The 14,163-nt window shown below is 39.0% G+C and overlaps 1 protein-coding gene across 2 annotated transcripts; it reads right to left on the bottom strand.

Annotated features, from left to right (window-relative positions):
• Positions 1 to 432: 432 nt before the first annotated feature.
• Positions 433 to 13,928, bottom strand: zgc:63972 (protein CutA homolog). 2 transcript variants are annotated; one of them, XM_061733307.1, is made up of 7 exons: positions 13,648 to 13,928; positions 11,865 to 12,056; positions 5,930 to 6,078; positions 5,176 to 5,235; positions 3,968 to 4,013; positions 3,837 to 3,886; positions 433 to 1,472 (listed from the first exon to the last, which is right to left on the bottom strand). In XM_061733307.1, exons 2-7 carry the CDS (start codon positions 11,922 to 11,924, stop codon positions 1,370 to 1,372), a joined length of 468 nt encoding a protein of 155 aa, XP_061589291.1. In that variant the 5' UTR covers positions 11,925 to 12,056; positions 13,648 to 13,928; the 3' UTR covers positions 433 to 1,369. The 2 variants fall into 2 exon arrangements, with proteins under 2 accessions (XP_061589291.1, XP_061589290.1); XM_061733306.1 differs by lacking the exon at positions 11,865 to 12,056 and having other exon boundaries at positions 435 to 1,472.
• Positions 13,929 to 14,163: the final 235 nt, after the last annotated feature.

The following is a 14,163-nucleotide window of genomic DNA, read 5'->3' as shown; positions in this document are numbered from 1 at the left end:
AGTGTAATTTGTTTTAATCAGTGGCAGATGTTGTATAGTTATTAACCCTTTTAAGAACATCTTATAAATTGTAACAACCTCCACATGTGCAAAAAAACAAAACCTATACACTATTTTTCTATTTGGCAGAAAGCATTCACTATCTTTTAAAAGAAAGTACATCAAATACATATGTGAATGAACCTAAATTAGTGTGATGCTGACACTGCAAACCTGCTGAATATTATTTTTTTTTAGAGATGTTATTGTGGAAACATTGTTTACTTCACATGGACTGAAAAATCTCAGCTCCTGCAGTGGATTTCAGAGAGAACATTTAGGCTTTGGCTTACACGGCCTCCTTCAGGCAGCGCAACAATGTTACTACTACTACTACTTGAATGACACTACTACTAGTGTCATTCAATTTCAATAAAAATCGAGTTTACAAGAATATCATTTATTTATCTCCTTACCAACAAACATTTCATCTTACACCAATAATTAGAACAATATTTGATTTAAAATATTTGAAGTTAAGTGATGTGTTGGGTCACATGAAACTTTGGTTAAATTCAGTTCAACTTTATTAATCCTCAAAATTCTTAAGGGGAAATAACAGTGTATAAACACTTTACTTCACTTGTCCCAGTATGAGATTTTTTTTTTTCAAAACAGGTGGTACACTGTAATTGAATGTTACTTTAAAAACGAATTTCTGGTGGCACGGTGGCGCAGCAGGTAGTGCAGCCGTCTCACAGCAAGAAGGGTTCCATTCCCGTCGGGGACGCTGTGGGCGCTGAAGTGCGTGTTAGTTCCCCCATGACTTCGGTGCCCACACCCTGGGTGGGGTTGGCGAAAGGATCTTTCTGTGTGGAGTTTGCATGTTCTCCCCGTGTTCCCTTGGGTAGCTAATGTGAGCTACCCTCACAAAAACATGCACACAGTCCTGGGCTATACATGCCCCCTCTGGCCAACCAGGGCGCCAGATGGGGTGGGGAGGATCTAGCCGGAATAACGTGATCCTTCCACGCGCTACGTCCGGCCGGAGAAGCCCCACCCTGCCTGGTGAAAAGATGCGGCCTGCTCACTCCTCAGGTTAAGGAGGAGACCTGGGCTCAGTGCAGGACCCTCCCGGGGTTGGTAGAGGATGGCAATGCCCAGGACTGTCACTTAGGTAGGAGCACTGGGTGAGGAAAAAATCTGGGATAAAAATATATATAAAAAAAAAAACTAATTTCTGGTGACGATGGTTGACTAATAAAATGAGCCATGTTAACTTTGAACAAACTTTGATCCAGGAGTTTCAACAAACATGTGCAGACATGGCTCAGTCTTCCTGCTCGGCTGCGCTCCATGCTGAGATTGGCTCTGATTTTTAAATGAGGGCTCAGTCATCCGGAATAGCTTCATCCATCCACTTCATGTATGCCAGATTGCCATTCTCCACTGGGAAACTGAGGACTTCTGGGTTTGCGTAGGGATGAACAGACCTTGAAGAGAGCCACAGAACATGTCATGATCCAAAAAAAATCTGTTCAGATGTTCAAGGGAGAACCTCATATGTGTCCAAATTAACTATTTTCCCTACTTTTGTGTTAAATCACTCAAAAAGGTTCTCTTTGATTTCTGCCAGAATATGCCAAATGCAAAAACTATACATATTAAAACAAAGTTGTAAATGATGCTCGACAATACAGAAAAAGAAAACTCTGGTTGGGAAAAGTTTTGGAGTGATTTGATGAAAGTTAACAAGTCTTTCATTATCGAAAGCCTCAAGACTGTGATTAACACAGTTTTTTTTTTTGTTTTTGCCATTCATAATCATCCTAGTAAAAACAGATTTACTTTATTAATCCAGTATTTGCTGCCTCTGGCTCTTAAGTGAAGTACAGTAAATGATGTGATGTGCTGTAGGAAAAAGCTTACAGGAAAAACTGTATTTTAGTCTATGTTCCGACCCAGACCGATGATTGTGAGCTGAGGGTAGTGACGGGAAGATGACGGATAGAAGTGGCTGAAACCAGTTTCCTCTCCTTTCGAGACTAGGGTGTGAATCTCCCCCATCTGGAGGACTCATGGGAGGTGGACAAGGAGCCAGTTGAGGTGGTTCAGATATCTATTTAGGGTGTGCTCTGAACATCTCCCTACCTCTGCTGGCAGCTCCAACTCGACAGGGAGAGTCCAGCCACCCCATGGAGGAAACTCATTCTAGCCGCTTGTATCCCCTCTCTCATTCTTTTGGTTACTTCCCACAGATTATGACCTTGGTGACGGTACAAAATACAGTTTCATAGATAAACCGAGCATCTTTTTTTTTTTCCGTAAAGTTGCACTCCCAAACTGAACCTCTTTCCCCAAGTATTGTACTAAGGCAGGGGTCGGCAACCCGCGGCTCTTTTTTTTTTTTCCGTTTTTTTCCTCTTTTTTCTTCCTTTTTCCTTTCCCTTTTAATCTTGACATTTCGACTTTTTTCTCGAAATTTTGACTTTTTTTCGACATTTTAACATTTTTCTCGAGATTTTACTTCAACATTGATCTCGAAATTTTGACTTTTTTCTCATCATTTCAACTTTTTTTACAAAATTTTGACTATTTCCTCGACATTTTGACTATTTCCTCGACATTTTGACTTTTTTCTCAACATTTCGACTTTTTTCTCGACATTTTGACTTTATTCTTGACATTTCGACTTTTTTCTCGACATTTCAACTTTTTTCTCAAGATTGTACTTCAACATTAATCTCGACATTTCGACTTTTTTCTTGACATTTAAATTTTTTCTCGACATTTCAACTTTTTTCTCGAAGTGCATAATGAAAAAAAAAATCTTTCCCCAGTTATAACTAATATAGAAACATGCAGCATGTGTTGCCTTCATTCTAAGGCTTATACAAGACTTTTCATTTTTTGCGGCTCCAGACATATTTGTTTTTTTGTGTTTTTGGTCCAATACGGCTCTTTCAACATTTTGGGTTGCCGACCCCTGTACTAAGGTATGCAGCTAAGGAACCAGTGTTTTAGCATTTTTAGCAATTGTGGTTAAACCCGTTTATAACTTCTAACTACTTTGATCATAAAGGGCGCACTGGCCCCTCTGTGCTGACAGTCTGTCTCCAACCCTGTAAGAATAATGGTGACACTGCAACAAAGCTTACTGGCTGCATTCACCGCTGTCTGGCAACGTTAGATTGTTAGGATTTGTCCTGGTCCTCTGTGTATAGTTTGTTTATGGGAGGACATGGTTGTTTTAAGCTGACTCCCTGGTGTTGAAGGTGGTCCTGCTTGCACCTGCCATCCATCTTTCTCCTCCGTCCTGATGCCTGTTGTTACCTCTTCATCAGTGCTTGACTTCATCAGTCCTGCCGTAGTCATGTCTAACCTTTTAATTATTTGCTAAAGCTTATGTTTCTGTCTCTGATTTATGAATTGTCAGTCATGAAGTTTTGTCTCTTCAGCCCAAGATGCCTCTTTTTTTTTAAGGCTCAATAACAACTTCTGTCATGAAGCTTTCCTGCCTGTCAGAACTGCCAGCTACAGAAGACAACAGCACATTTTTATGACTGTTCTGCCTTCAGAAGACCTTTCTAACTTTTATTTCTACTGTGGTTTATGTTTGAGATTCTGAGTCCAAGTTACCTTAACTTTTACATAAATATTAAACATTAGCTTATAAATAGTATGCAAATATTTACACCAAAGAGCATAAAACAACTAACAAAACTGGATTTTAAGTTAACAAATATCCAAAATAATGAATAAGTAAAAAGTAAAAACATAGCATTTTAAAATTCTGCATTGTAGGAGCTTGAAAAATATGTGGAAAAAAAGTGAATAATGCATGAAAGATCTCTCACCTCACATAATCCACGACTTCCTGGATCCTGGAGGTCTTTGTTTTCACTAGCTGCAAAGATAATTGGTTTGGTGAAACAAGACCTGATTGTTGAGATTTCAGAGTGGCCACTCATCACACAAAAACACTCACCAGTAAGATTTCACTTGCATCCTGGATTTCACCTTTCCAATAGTACCTAAAGAGCCAGAAAGCATAACGCAGAAAAACTGAACTTGTGCATAACGTTTACTTCTGTAAAATAAAAATAAATTAACAAAGCAGTGACATCTTGGCTACTAGTATTTAAAAGACAGTAATATTTTATATTAATAATAGTATTTAAAATGTAAGGTGTCCAAAAATATTTCATACCCAGAACAATGTTATATTCATTCAGGGATTAATGTCTGCAGGTTATTCTAAAACACAGACTTTTTCTTATTCGGCGTAAATAAGCTTTGCGTCACACAGATGTTGGGGAGTTCCTCTCTGTCACACCCCCTCCATAAACATAATTCATTATTTATCTACAGTGACTTTCTTTTTTTTAGCTGCATTCTTGCTCCCACCTATGAGACTTAAACAACTTTAGGATTTCCCAATGTGATTGAATGTACTGATGACATCTATATTCCTACTGAAGCCCCTTGACTTATTTTTTTCTTTGCCTTTTGTCTTATCAAAGTGTGTAACAACTGATCACTGACAGGGGAAGTGTTCACGCTCATGATGGGGGGGGGGGGGGGGGGTTCCTCAGGGAGCACCGGAGGTAAGGGGAGGAAGGGGCTAGCTCTCTGGATTTTGTTTTGTTAATGTTTTGTTCAAATATCAAGACATGAGGTCATCAAGAAATTGTTTACCATACCTTTTTTTAAAACGGACTTTGTTCTTGGACAACAGTACAAATTGTTTCATCTAAGAAATTTAAGAGGACTTCAGTCTTGATTTCATATGCATATGCACCTCGCACCAACCATATGCTGTCATTTTAGTCTAAACCTCTATTTGGTTAACATGGGTAACATTGCATAATTTTAAATACAGATAATGTTTGTCCCGTGGGTTCTTTTTAATCCTTCGTCCTTGTTTATAGTTATGCATTAACAGAAAACTAACTCATGCATAAGAGCATGACTCTTTCATAGGCTAAACGCAGCTCAACGGAGAGCTAATGAATTTCACATGTAGGCCGTACAGTGCTGTCTCTTAGAGATTAAAGTAGTAAAAGGAGTTTATTTTGTTTTAGCATTCATTCCACTGCACGTGTGAGGAATATGCTAAGTAAACCAGTTCTTGTGATTGCATCCTTGTGATTGTGTCTGAGATATGTTTGAGTGTAGGAGTCAAGTATAATTTACATTGTGGCGGTCCGGGGGAGAATGTTAATACTGGCCGCCAGACGTCTTTCCATGACAGATCTGAGAGATAACGAAGAAACAGAATGGTAGAGTGGAAATAAACATAGACAAATGTGGCAAAGGACATAAAAACAGAACCCGAGTCACAAACTTTCTTCTATTGCATCAAACTGAACTTTTTTAAATGTAGCTTTCATCCGGGGAAAAAGATTTTTTTTTCTTCTTTTATGATGGACGTCCAGAAAGTGATGCCAAACTTTCTTTTCTGCTACTCCTCAGAGAAAATCATAATTCATTACAACCTCTGTCTCTCCCTGAAGCCAGACGCTCTTTAAGGAGGTGATTTACATAACTTGAAACCACTCTGGCTACTTTCTTGACAAGTGGCTAATAGATGGCGCTCATTAGCATGCAGCTAAAAGCCAACAAACGATAAGAGAGTCCAAACATGGCTCTCGACTCCACTTGTAGGTTTGACATAATTGTATCTTCTCCATACAGACAGAAAAGTCAAACTCACACTGAGTGGTCTTATTTAACTGCATTGCATTAATCACTTTGACAGATTTGTGAGATGAAACTCATCAGCCAAAGCCAAATCTTTTAATCACGAACTAGGTTGGAGGAATAGTTAACCCTCAACTGGGCTGTAAGCCAAACTAACTGGCTGGTAGTTGTGTAGTTTTTAGTCTACGAGAAAAAAGAGGCAACAGTTATTTAAAACAAAACACTGAGTGACCACTCACTCCTGTACCTGGCAATGTCCCTCGCTGCCTGCTCATTCGGGCTGTTGATGAGAAGGAGAGAGTGGTGGCCTGGAACATAGCTGCCTGTGAAGGCTGTATGAAGATGGACTCCGATGGACCACAGCCCAGGGTATAGGGACACGAACATCACCAAAAACTAGAGGGGGCATAGGTTAAATAGATGTACAATATATATATATATATATATATATATATATATAATAAATAACTTTATTTATCCGTTAGGAACTTCATTTGTGGAAAAGCATCAGCATCAGTGCGTGTACAGATAACATATGCAACAGGACAGTACAGAAACAAACCAAACAATCAATATAAAGCAACATACATTGGGCAATCACAAATACTGCTGGACTTAGATGCTGTAAAACCATAGCATAAATAAAATACGAGAGAAAGAGAGATAAAAAATATAAGTCCCCCGTTAAGTGCGTGATAAATACAATGATTTTTTAAAAATATGTATAAAAGCGGGTACAAAAATGAATAGGTAAGATCAGCTGTTTATGAGTCTGATTGATGAGGGCACGAAGCTTGACATGGCTCTGTTTGTCCTGAATTGTAGTGATCTGTATCTGTGACCTGAAGGGAGGACCTTATACTGACTGTAGAGTGAGTGTGTGATGTCTGAGGCTATTTGTTGTCCCTTTCGTTTAGTCCTTCTGTTATAGATGCTGATCAGTGATTCCTGCTTCTGTCCAATTATTTTGCTGCTCAATGTAATAATTAATAATAATTAATTAATAATAATCAATGTAATAATTTTATTTAATGGATTACGGTGAATATTAGAATATTAGATATATATATATAATAGGTATATAAATTTTAACAACATTATAACGAAGACTTGCATGTGTGGAGGGGGAAGAGGGTGGAGGGAGGGGGTTCCCGGCACAGGCCATCCAAGTGAGCACCGCGGCCTTCATGGCACGGCTCTCCAACATGGTGGCTGTGTTGGAAGGGGAATCCAGGGAAGGCGTTGAATAATGGGGGAGGTGTATTCATCATTATGTCCGTGTGTGTGTTTATTTGAGTAAGTAAGTATGTGAGCTATGTCCCAGATCTACTCCTCAGCCATTGTCCTGGATGTTATCAGGCAGCTCTGTATATTTCTGATACAGGTCCACAGGTGTCATGAGGGCAAGGGAGGACTATTGGGAAGAAGAGGGTCTTGTTTTAATTCATTCAGGGAGATTGTGACTAGACCGGTCTGCCAAACCACTCTGTCATGGGCTTATTGTAGTATCAACAATTGCATTTGGATCAGACCAACTCCAGCAATTTTTCGTCTGCCTTAAAGTCTTTCTGGTTCATCTCAATGGTGACTCCAAACAGATGAATTTGTGATCCATTCCTGCCAAGCCCAGCTTCCAACTTCTCCAAGGTCTTTTCCATCCTGCCAATGAGTACAAAAAACACGGCTAGCCTGTGATTCTGTTCAAGAATCGCATCTAGTTTTCAATTTTGCTCAGCCTGCGTTAGAGAATGGCAAATCTAGAGTGGCAAGAAGAAGTATGTGAACCTCTTGAACTTAAGGATATATGTGCCATAATGTGTGATGACCTTCTTTCAAATTAAGTCAAATTAATAGACAGAGACGAAATGCTTACACTGATAATTTAGGACTCACCCTATAAGCATTCACACTGAAGCAGGAACGTGTAAATCCGTAGACATTTACTTCAATGAAAGCTAATTGGAGTCTGTAGTTGGTACAACTGGAGTCCAATAAATGAAATGGGTTGGAGGTGTGGCTTCTTAAGAGATACTTTGACTGAAAACACAAGCCATTTTAAAATGTAAACGATTTGCTGATGTGAACCATTCCTCATTAAAAATACAGTATCTCTCTGAAGACAAACAATCAAGAGCGGTTGATCTGCTTGTTCCTCTACCATAAGGCTGGAAATGAATACACACACGGACACACTGTCTCTCCTTAGAAGAGGGTATCCAGGAAAGATGACTGCAAATACACAGCACACACTCATCAATGAGGTAAAGTGAGTCTACCATATCTACTGTAAACCATTTACCAGAAAGGTTGTCTGCAGCTGGACACTAAGGAGGAAGCTGCTTCTCTCCAATAACAGGGTGCCTGAAGTTGGCCTAAGACAGGGGTCGGCAACCCAAATGTTGAAAGAGCCATATTGGACCAAAAAGGCAAAAAACAAATATGTCTGGAGCCGCAAAAAATGAAAAGTATTGTATAAACCTTAGAATGAAGGCAACACATGCTGGGGGAGGATTTTTTTTTTCATTATGTACTTCGAGAAAAAAGTCAAAATGTTGAGAAAAAAGTCGAAATGTCGAGAAAAAAGTCAAAATGTTGAGAAAAAAGTCACAATTTTGAGAAAAAAGTCAAAATATTGAGAAAAAAGTCGAAATGTCGAGAAAAAAGTCAAAATTTCGAGAAAAAAGACAAAATGTCGAAAAAAAAAGTCAAGATTTCGAGAAAAAAAGTCAAAATGTCGAGAAAAAAGTCAAAATTTCGAGAAAAAAGACAAAATGCCGAAAAAAAAGTCAAGATTTCGAGAAAAAAAGTCAAAATGTCAAGATTAATGTTGAAATACAATCTTGAGAAAAAAGTCAAAATGTCGAGAAAAAAGTCAAAATGTTGAGAAAAAAGTCACAATTTTGAGAAAAAAGTCAAAATATTGAGAAAAAAGTCGAAATGTCGAGAAAAAAGTCAAAATTTCGAGAAAAAAGACAAAATGTCGAAATAAAAGTCAAGATTTTGAGAAAAAAAGTCAAAATGTCGAGAAAAAAGTCAGAATTTCGAGAAAAAAGACAAAATGTCGAAAAAAAAGTCAAGATTTTGAGAAAAAAAGTCAAAATGTCGAGAAAAAAGTCAAAATTTTGAGAAAAAAGTCAAATTGTCGAGATTAAAAAGGAAAGGAAAAAGGAAGAAAAAAGAGAAAAAAAGAAGCAGAAAAAAATAAGAAAAAAGAAAATGAAAAGGAAAAAAGAAAAAAGAAGAAAAAAAGGGAAAAAAAGGTCAAACATTTTTGAAAAAGCTCCAGGAGCCACTAGGGCGGCGCTAAAGAGCCGCTTGCGGCTCTAGAGCCGCGGGTTGCCGACCCCTGGCCTAAGAGCACCTTGGAAGGCAGCAGCTGAGAAAATGTTTTAGGGACGGATGTGACAGAAATGGAATTGTTAGGGAAGAATACTCAGCACCATGTATGAGGCAAAAACACACAGCTTAGCAACATCAAACACATCCAGCCCGAAGGTGAAGTGTGGCGGAGGGAGTATCATGATTTGTAATTGTTTTGCTGCCTGAGGGGGCCGGACCGCTTACTGTCTTTGAGGTGAAACCGTTGCAGATCATCCAGAACATTTCAGCGCATCTTGTTTTTAATAAACACTAAAAAGGCTCATGTCACACCGCTATTCATTGAGCTACACTGGCTACCTGTTCAAGTCACTAATGCCCTCTTACTGAGCATTTGCTGGCTCCATTATTGTGTACTTGAGCCGCATCTTAATGGCTTATGCTCCCAATCGATCACTGCGTTTCTTGAAGGGACATAAGGTAAGCCAGATCAAAGCAGTTCACTGATGGTAGACTGAGTGACCAAAGTCTCTAAGAGCAGGAGAGTCCCTATCCATCTCCAGGAATCTCAAGAAAGATGCACCTCTTCAAAATTCACTTGCTCTCCTGAAATACAATTATTTGGATTGTCAAAGTTAGCGTGATGACGCAAATTGTGCTATACGCCATTATTTTTTTTTAAACGTAAGATTAACACAAACACTCTTGAGGAATTCTGACCCCTGACCCAACCTGTAGTTTGGAGAAAAAAGAAGTGATGCAGCTACGATGGATTGTAAAATACAATCCATGGAGCATCGGTCATGTGATCTATTGCTTTTTTTTTTCTTTTTCCAAAAGCACCTAGCTGCGGAATATGTGTTGAGTGGCACTCAACTGACATCAACGCTAGACCGGAACCATGTGACCTCCTGAGTGGTTCGGGTCTGAGCTATAGCGCCACAATCCTGTATACAGTAACTGTAAAATAGACTGTTGTCCTCAAAGCTGACGGGAACACGCCCACCGCATGTCAATCAAAGCTGCCAGCTCCTTCAGCAGACCCTCGCTATTAAAAAAAAAGATTGCTTTATATAAATTCGGCTGATGTGTTGAAATAGACATTAACCCCCGTCACAGCGGGTTTATTTAAACCAGGCTTTAAATATGTTTATAAAAACTTTGTGAAAAACCGAGTTAGTTAGAATGTTAGAATTACTCTGATCAACATCTGGTCCTTGCATTTTGGCCCAAAGTTGGCCCTCTCTAGACTTTCAGGCTATGTTTTTGTCATAATAATAATAAAAAAAAAAAAAAAAAAAAAATAATAATAATAATTAAAGCTGCAAGCAGCGATGAACGGGCCCTCGCACTCACGGCCACCGCCCCCCATAAGCATATCAGAAACGACACCACCCACGACTTCCTATGTCAAACCATTCAAAAGTTATAGCAGAAAATCGGGACAACCAATCAGAAGAAGGGGCAGGGCTAATTAAGGCCAACGAAGCTTAAGAACTCAGTACAAAGTCCCATGACACCACCCACGACTTCCTATGTCAAACCATTCAAAAGTTATGGCAGATAAAAGTTTTCCGGGGGGCGCTGTTGAGCCGTTAGGCCACGCCCATTAATGCAAACCATGAAATATCAAATTTATCGCCAGGCCTGCCTTGCATGCAAAATTTGGTGCCTTTTGGGGAACTATCAAATATGGACCAATCAGATGAAGGGGGGGTCCGCTTGTTGGCGTCTAGCGTCGCCACGGTAACACTTTTGAAAGAGAAAAGTAATGCGTGTAGTCGTAGGATGGAGACGCACATTTTGATGTATAACACATCTGGGTGCATGTTACGGTTCGGGCCGTATTAATTCTCGAAGGAATGGCATATATTGCTCCAAAATTACGCAATTAATTCAGAATGTTCAAAATGGCCGACTTCCTGTTCGGTTTCGGCCATGGCGCCAAGAGACTTTTCTTTTAGTTGCGACATGATACAGGAGTGTACCGATTTTCGTTCATGTACATCAAACCGTATTGTGGGGCTTGAGGCGCAAAGTTTTTTCTGTCTGAACCAACCAGATGAAGGGTGGGCGCGCCTTTCGGCATCTAGCATCGCCACGGTAACGCTTTTGAAAGAGAAAAGTAATGCGTGTAGTCGCAGGATGGAGACGCACATTTTTATGTATAACACATCTGGGTGCACGTTACGGTTCGGGCTGAATTAACTTTCGAAGGAATGGCATAAATTTCGCCAAAATGACACAACTAATTCAAAATGGCCGACTTCCTGTTCGGTTTCGGGCATGACGCCAAGAGACTTTTCTTTCAGTTGCGCCATGATACAGGTGTGTACCGATTTTCGTGCGTGTACGACAAACCGCATTCTGGGGCTTGAGGCACAAAGTTTTCCGGGGGGCGCTGTTGAGCCATTTTGCCACGCCCATTAATGCAAACCATTAAATATCACATTTTTCGCCAGGCCTGACTTGCATGCAAAATTTGGTGACTTTTTGGGCACGTTTAGGGGGGCAAAAAGGCCCTCCTTTCGTCAGAAGAAAAAAGAAAGAAAGAAAAAAAATTCCTACAGATACAATAGGGCCTTCGCACTGAAGGTGCTCGGGCCCTAATAATGATAATTATAATAATAATAATAATAATAATAATAATAATAATAATAATAATAATAATAAAACATTTGTTTAAAGGAAGGATAATAGTCTGCTCCTGTATCATTGCAATTTGAAATATATATCTATTTAAGGTAAAAATAACTTTAAAAAAAATTGTTGCAATTTAATAGCGTGTTAACTAGCCATCTTTAGGTTGCTGGCGATTATAAAAATGTATTTAATTTACAATTCAACATTGTTATTAAACTTACCAGTTTACGTTTACACCGTTTTGTTTTACTGTTTACAGTTGCCCTCCAATCACTTGTCATGCTCACTACCAGGTCTCCTTTCGCACTGTATTGCTTTCATATGTACAATTAGTAGTAAATACACAATAGGGCCGCTTTAAAAAAGAACATTTGTCTTCTGGAGTGGCCCAGTCACAGCCCATCTGTTGATATCTGCAACATAACATCAATAAAACTGTTTAGTCCCTCCAGTATCCCTGAAAAAAACACATCCCATCATGAAATTCCCTGCCCAACGTGTTCACTAAGTGTTTGATTGCTTTACCGTTGACCATAATTGCTTATTTCTTCATCTTAAGCACATTCTGTTCATCTATTATTGTGACTTAGTTGAAGATCGGACCATATATCAGGGCAAATACAGGCAGAAAACCATCTAATTTCAACGGACTGATATACGGGATGCACATAAATGCAGTGCTGACATGTTTGCTGAATGGATATTTTGAATAGCTACATATGTTTAAAATGAGAGGCAAACTATTAGCTGTGTAGGATGCTGACTTAAAGATGCTGCTGCTCTGTCAACTACTGCAGAGGATTCGTTTTTTCTCCATCTCAATCCACTTACAATCTACTTTTACCAGAAAGAAGATCAGTAACAGTAATTACATCTATAATCAGTACTCGAGTTGTGAAAAGAAATCAGGGGGGATGGTGGATTTTATCATATGGGGACAGATAATTTGTGCTGATTACAAATAATATAATATATTACAAATAATAGCACTGACCAAAACACCTGCAGAAATACTGCAGGAATGACATAGCAGCAGTTAAATGCAGCCTTCTGTAAGCTTTAAATATCCACTGGGCTTACATCAAATACATCAAAACACAACAATAAAAAACAGTTTTCTGAACTTATCAATATGACTCTGTCCTTCACAGGATAAGTAAAATGGATCACTGCAAAAACTCACAATCTTAACAAGAATATTTGTCTTATTTCTAGTTAAAATGTCTCATTTTAGAAAAAAAAAATCTCATTACACTTAAAACAAGACTCATCACTGGAAAAAACAACAATTTTCACCTGTTTCAAGTAGATTTTCACTTAAAATAAGTAGAAAAATCTGCCAGTGGAACAAGATTTTTTTGCTTGGAATAAGAAGATAAATGTTGTCCCACTGGCAGATTTTTCTACTTATTTCAAGTGAAAATGTACTTTTAACAGGTGAAAATTGTCAAATAAGTTTTTTTTCTGGTGTTATTTTTCTGGTGATGACTCTAAATGTTGAAATAGCAGTAAAACCACATTCATTGATGAAATGACATAAGGGACGGAAAGGGGTTGCAGTTTTACAGGGGGGATGATTTTGTCCGTTTTTATTTCAGGGGGGATGCCATCCCCCCTCAACTCGAGTACTGTCTATAATTATATCTAATATTATGTGAACATTTGGTTGACAGCTTTATTATTTTACGTCTGAATGAAAGGACGCAATAACTAATTTAATTATGCGCTCGGTTCTGAAAGGATTTCCATGTCTGGTCTGGATTCAGTATTTATCCTCTCTTGTTATTTGGCACTGTCTCTCACAGATAATTGTACTGGTCTCGCACGCAGTGACCAATTTATAATCTGTCCTATTTATCAGTGCAGCATGGCATCACATCCCGCATAACAAAACTGTAAGAGGATACAGACTATTAAACGTCAACTTCTTTCTGGAGAATCTTTAACACTTTTCTTTTTTTTTTGACGGCGCAAATGTTTATAAAAGTTCACAAAGTATCTCACCAAACATGTAAAGAGTAGAAAGGACCGAAATGAAGAGTTTAAAACTGCCTCTTTGTGGCATCGCTGGAGCAGCAACTCCATCCTCTTAGTGGCAAGAAATGTCATTCGGTGAGTCCGGCTGGGGCACAAAATACGGGAGAATCTGTGCCAAACTTCGTCCATAACAGACCAGACTTTCTTATCTGCTTATCACGTCCGTCATTTTCTCTTCCAACGAAAGAGAAAAACAAGCTATAAAGTCGTGGCAAATTCAGGAGAAAAAAATAGCGCTGCTGACAGGTGGATACTGTAGGTCATATACAGGGAGGAATCTTGGCCCCCGTTTAATTGGTCGATTAACACGTCATTTAAACAAATGTGACCAATAGAATTGCAGTACAGAGCGTTGCCGCCCCGCCCCCAGGTTCATAATCGGCTTTGGCGTATGTCCCTCACCCGCAGGCTGGGTTTGTGATGGCAACACAAAGAAGTGAATTCACAACGTCTGTGGACATCTGTTCGTGAATGTTTGTCACT

The sequence above is a fragment of the Cololabis saira genome, chromosome 11, assembly GCF_033807715.1.
Source record: "Cololabis saira isolate AMF1-May2022 chromosome 11, fColSai1.1, whole genome shotgun sequence".
NCBI lineage: Eukaryota > Metazoa > Chordata > Actinopteri > Beloniformes > Belonidae > Cololabis > Cololabis saira.
This window is presented reverse-complemented; position numbering and strand designations above follow the sequence as displayed.

What these genes read in the sequence shown, in the direction of transcription:
- zgc:63972 (XM_061733306.1), bottom strand. Translation starts at nt 13,809, where the DNA reads ATGGACGAAGTTTGGCACAGATTCTCCCGTATTTTGTGCCCCAGCCGG. An exon ending in TTCTACTCTTTACATGTTTG is followed by an intron (nt 6,079 to 13,647) that starts GTGAGATACTTT and finishes TGCCCCCTCTAG; the next exon opens with TTTTTGGTGATGTTCGTGTC. An exon ending in ATGCAAGTGAAATCTTACTG is followed by an intron (nt 3,887 to 3,967) that starts GTGAGTGTTTTT and finishes TTATCTTTGCAG; the next exon opens with CTAGTGAAAACAAAGACCTC.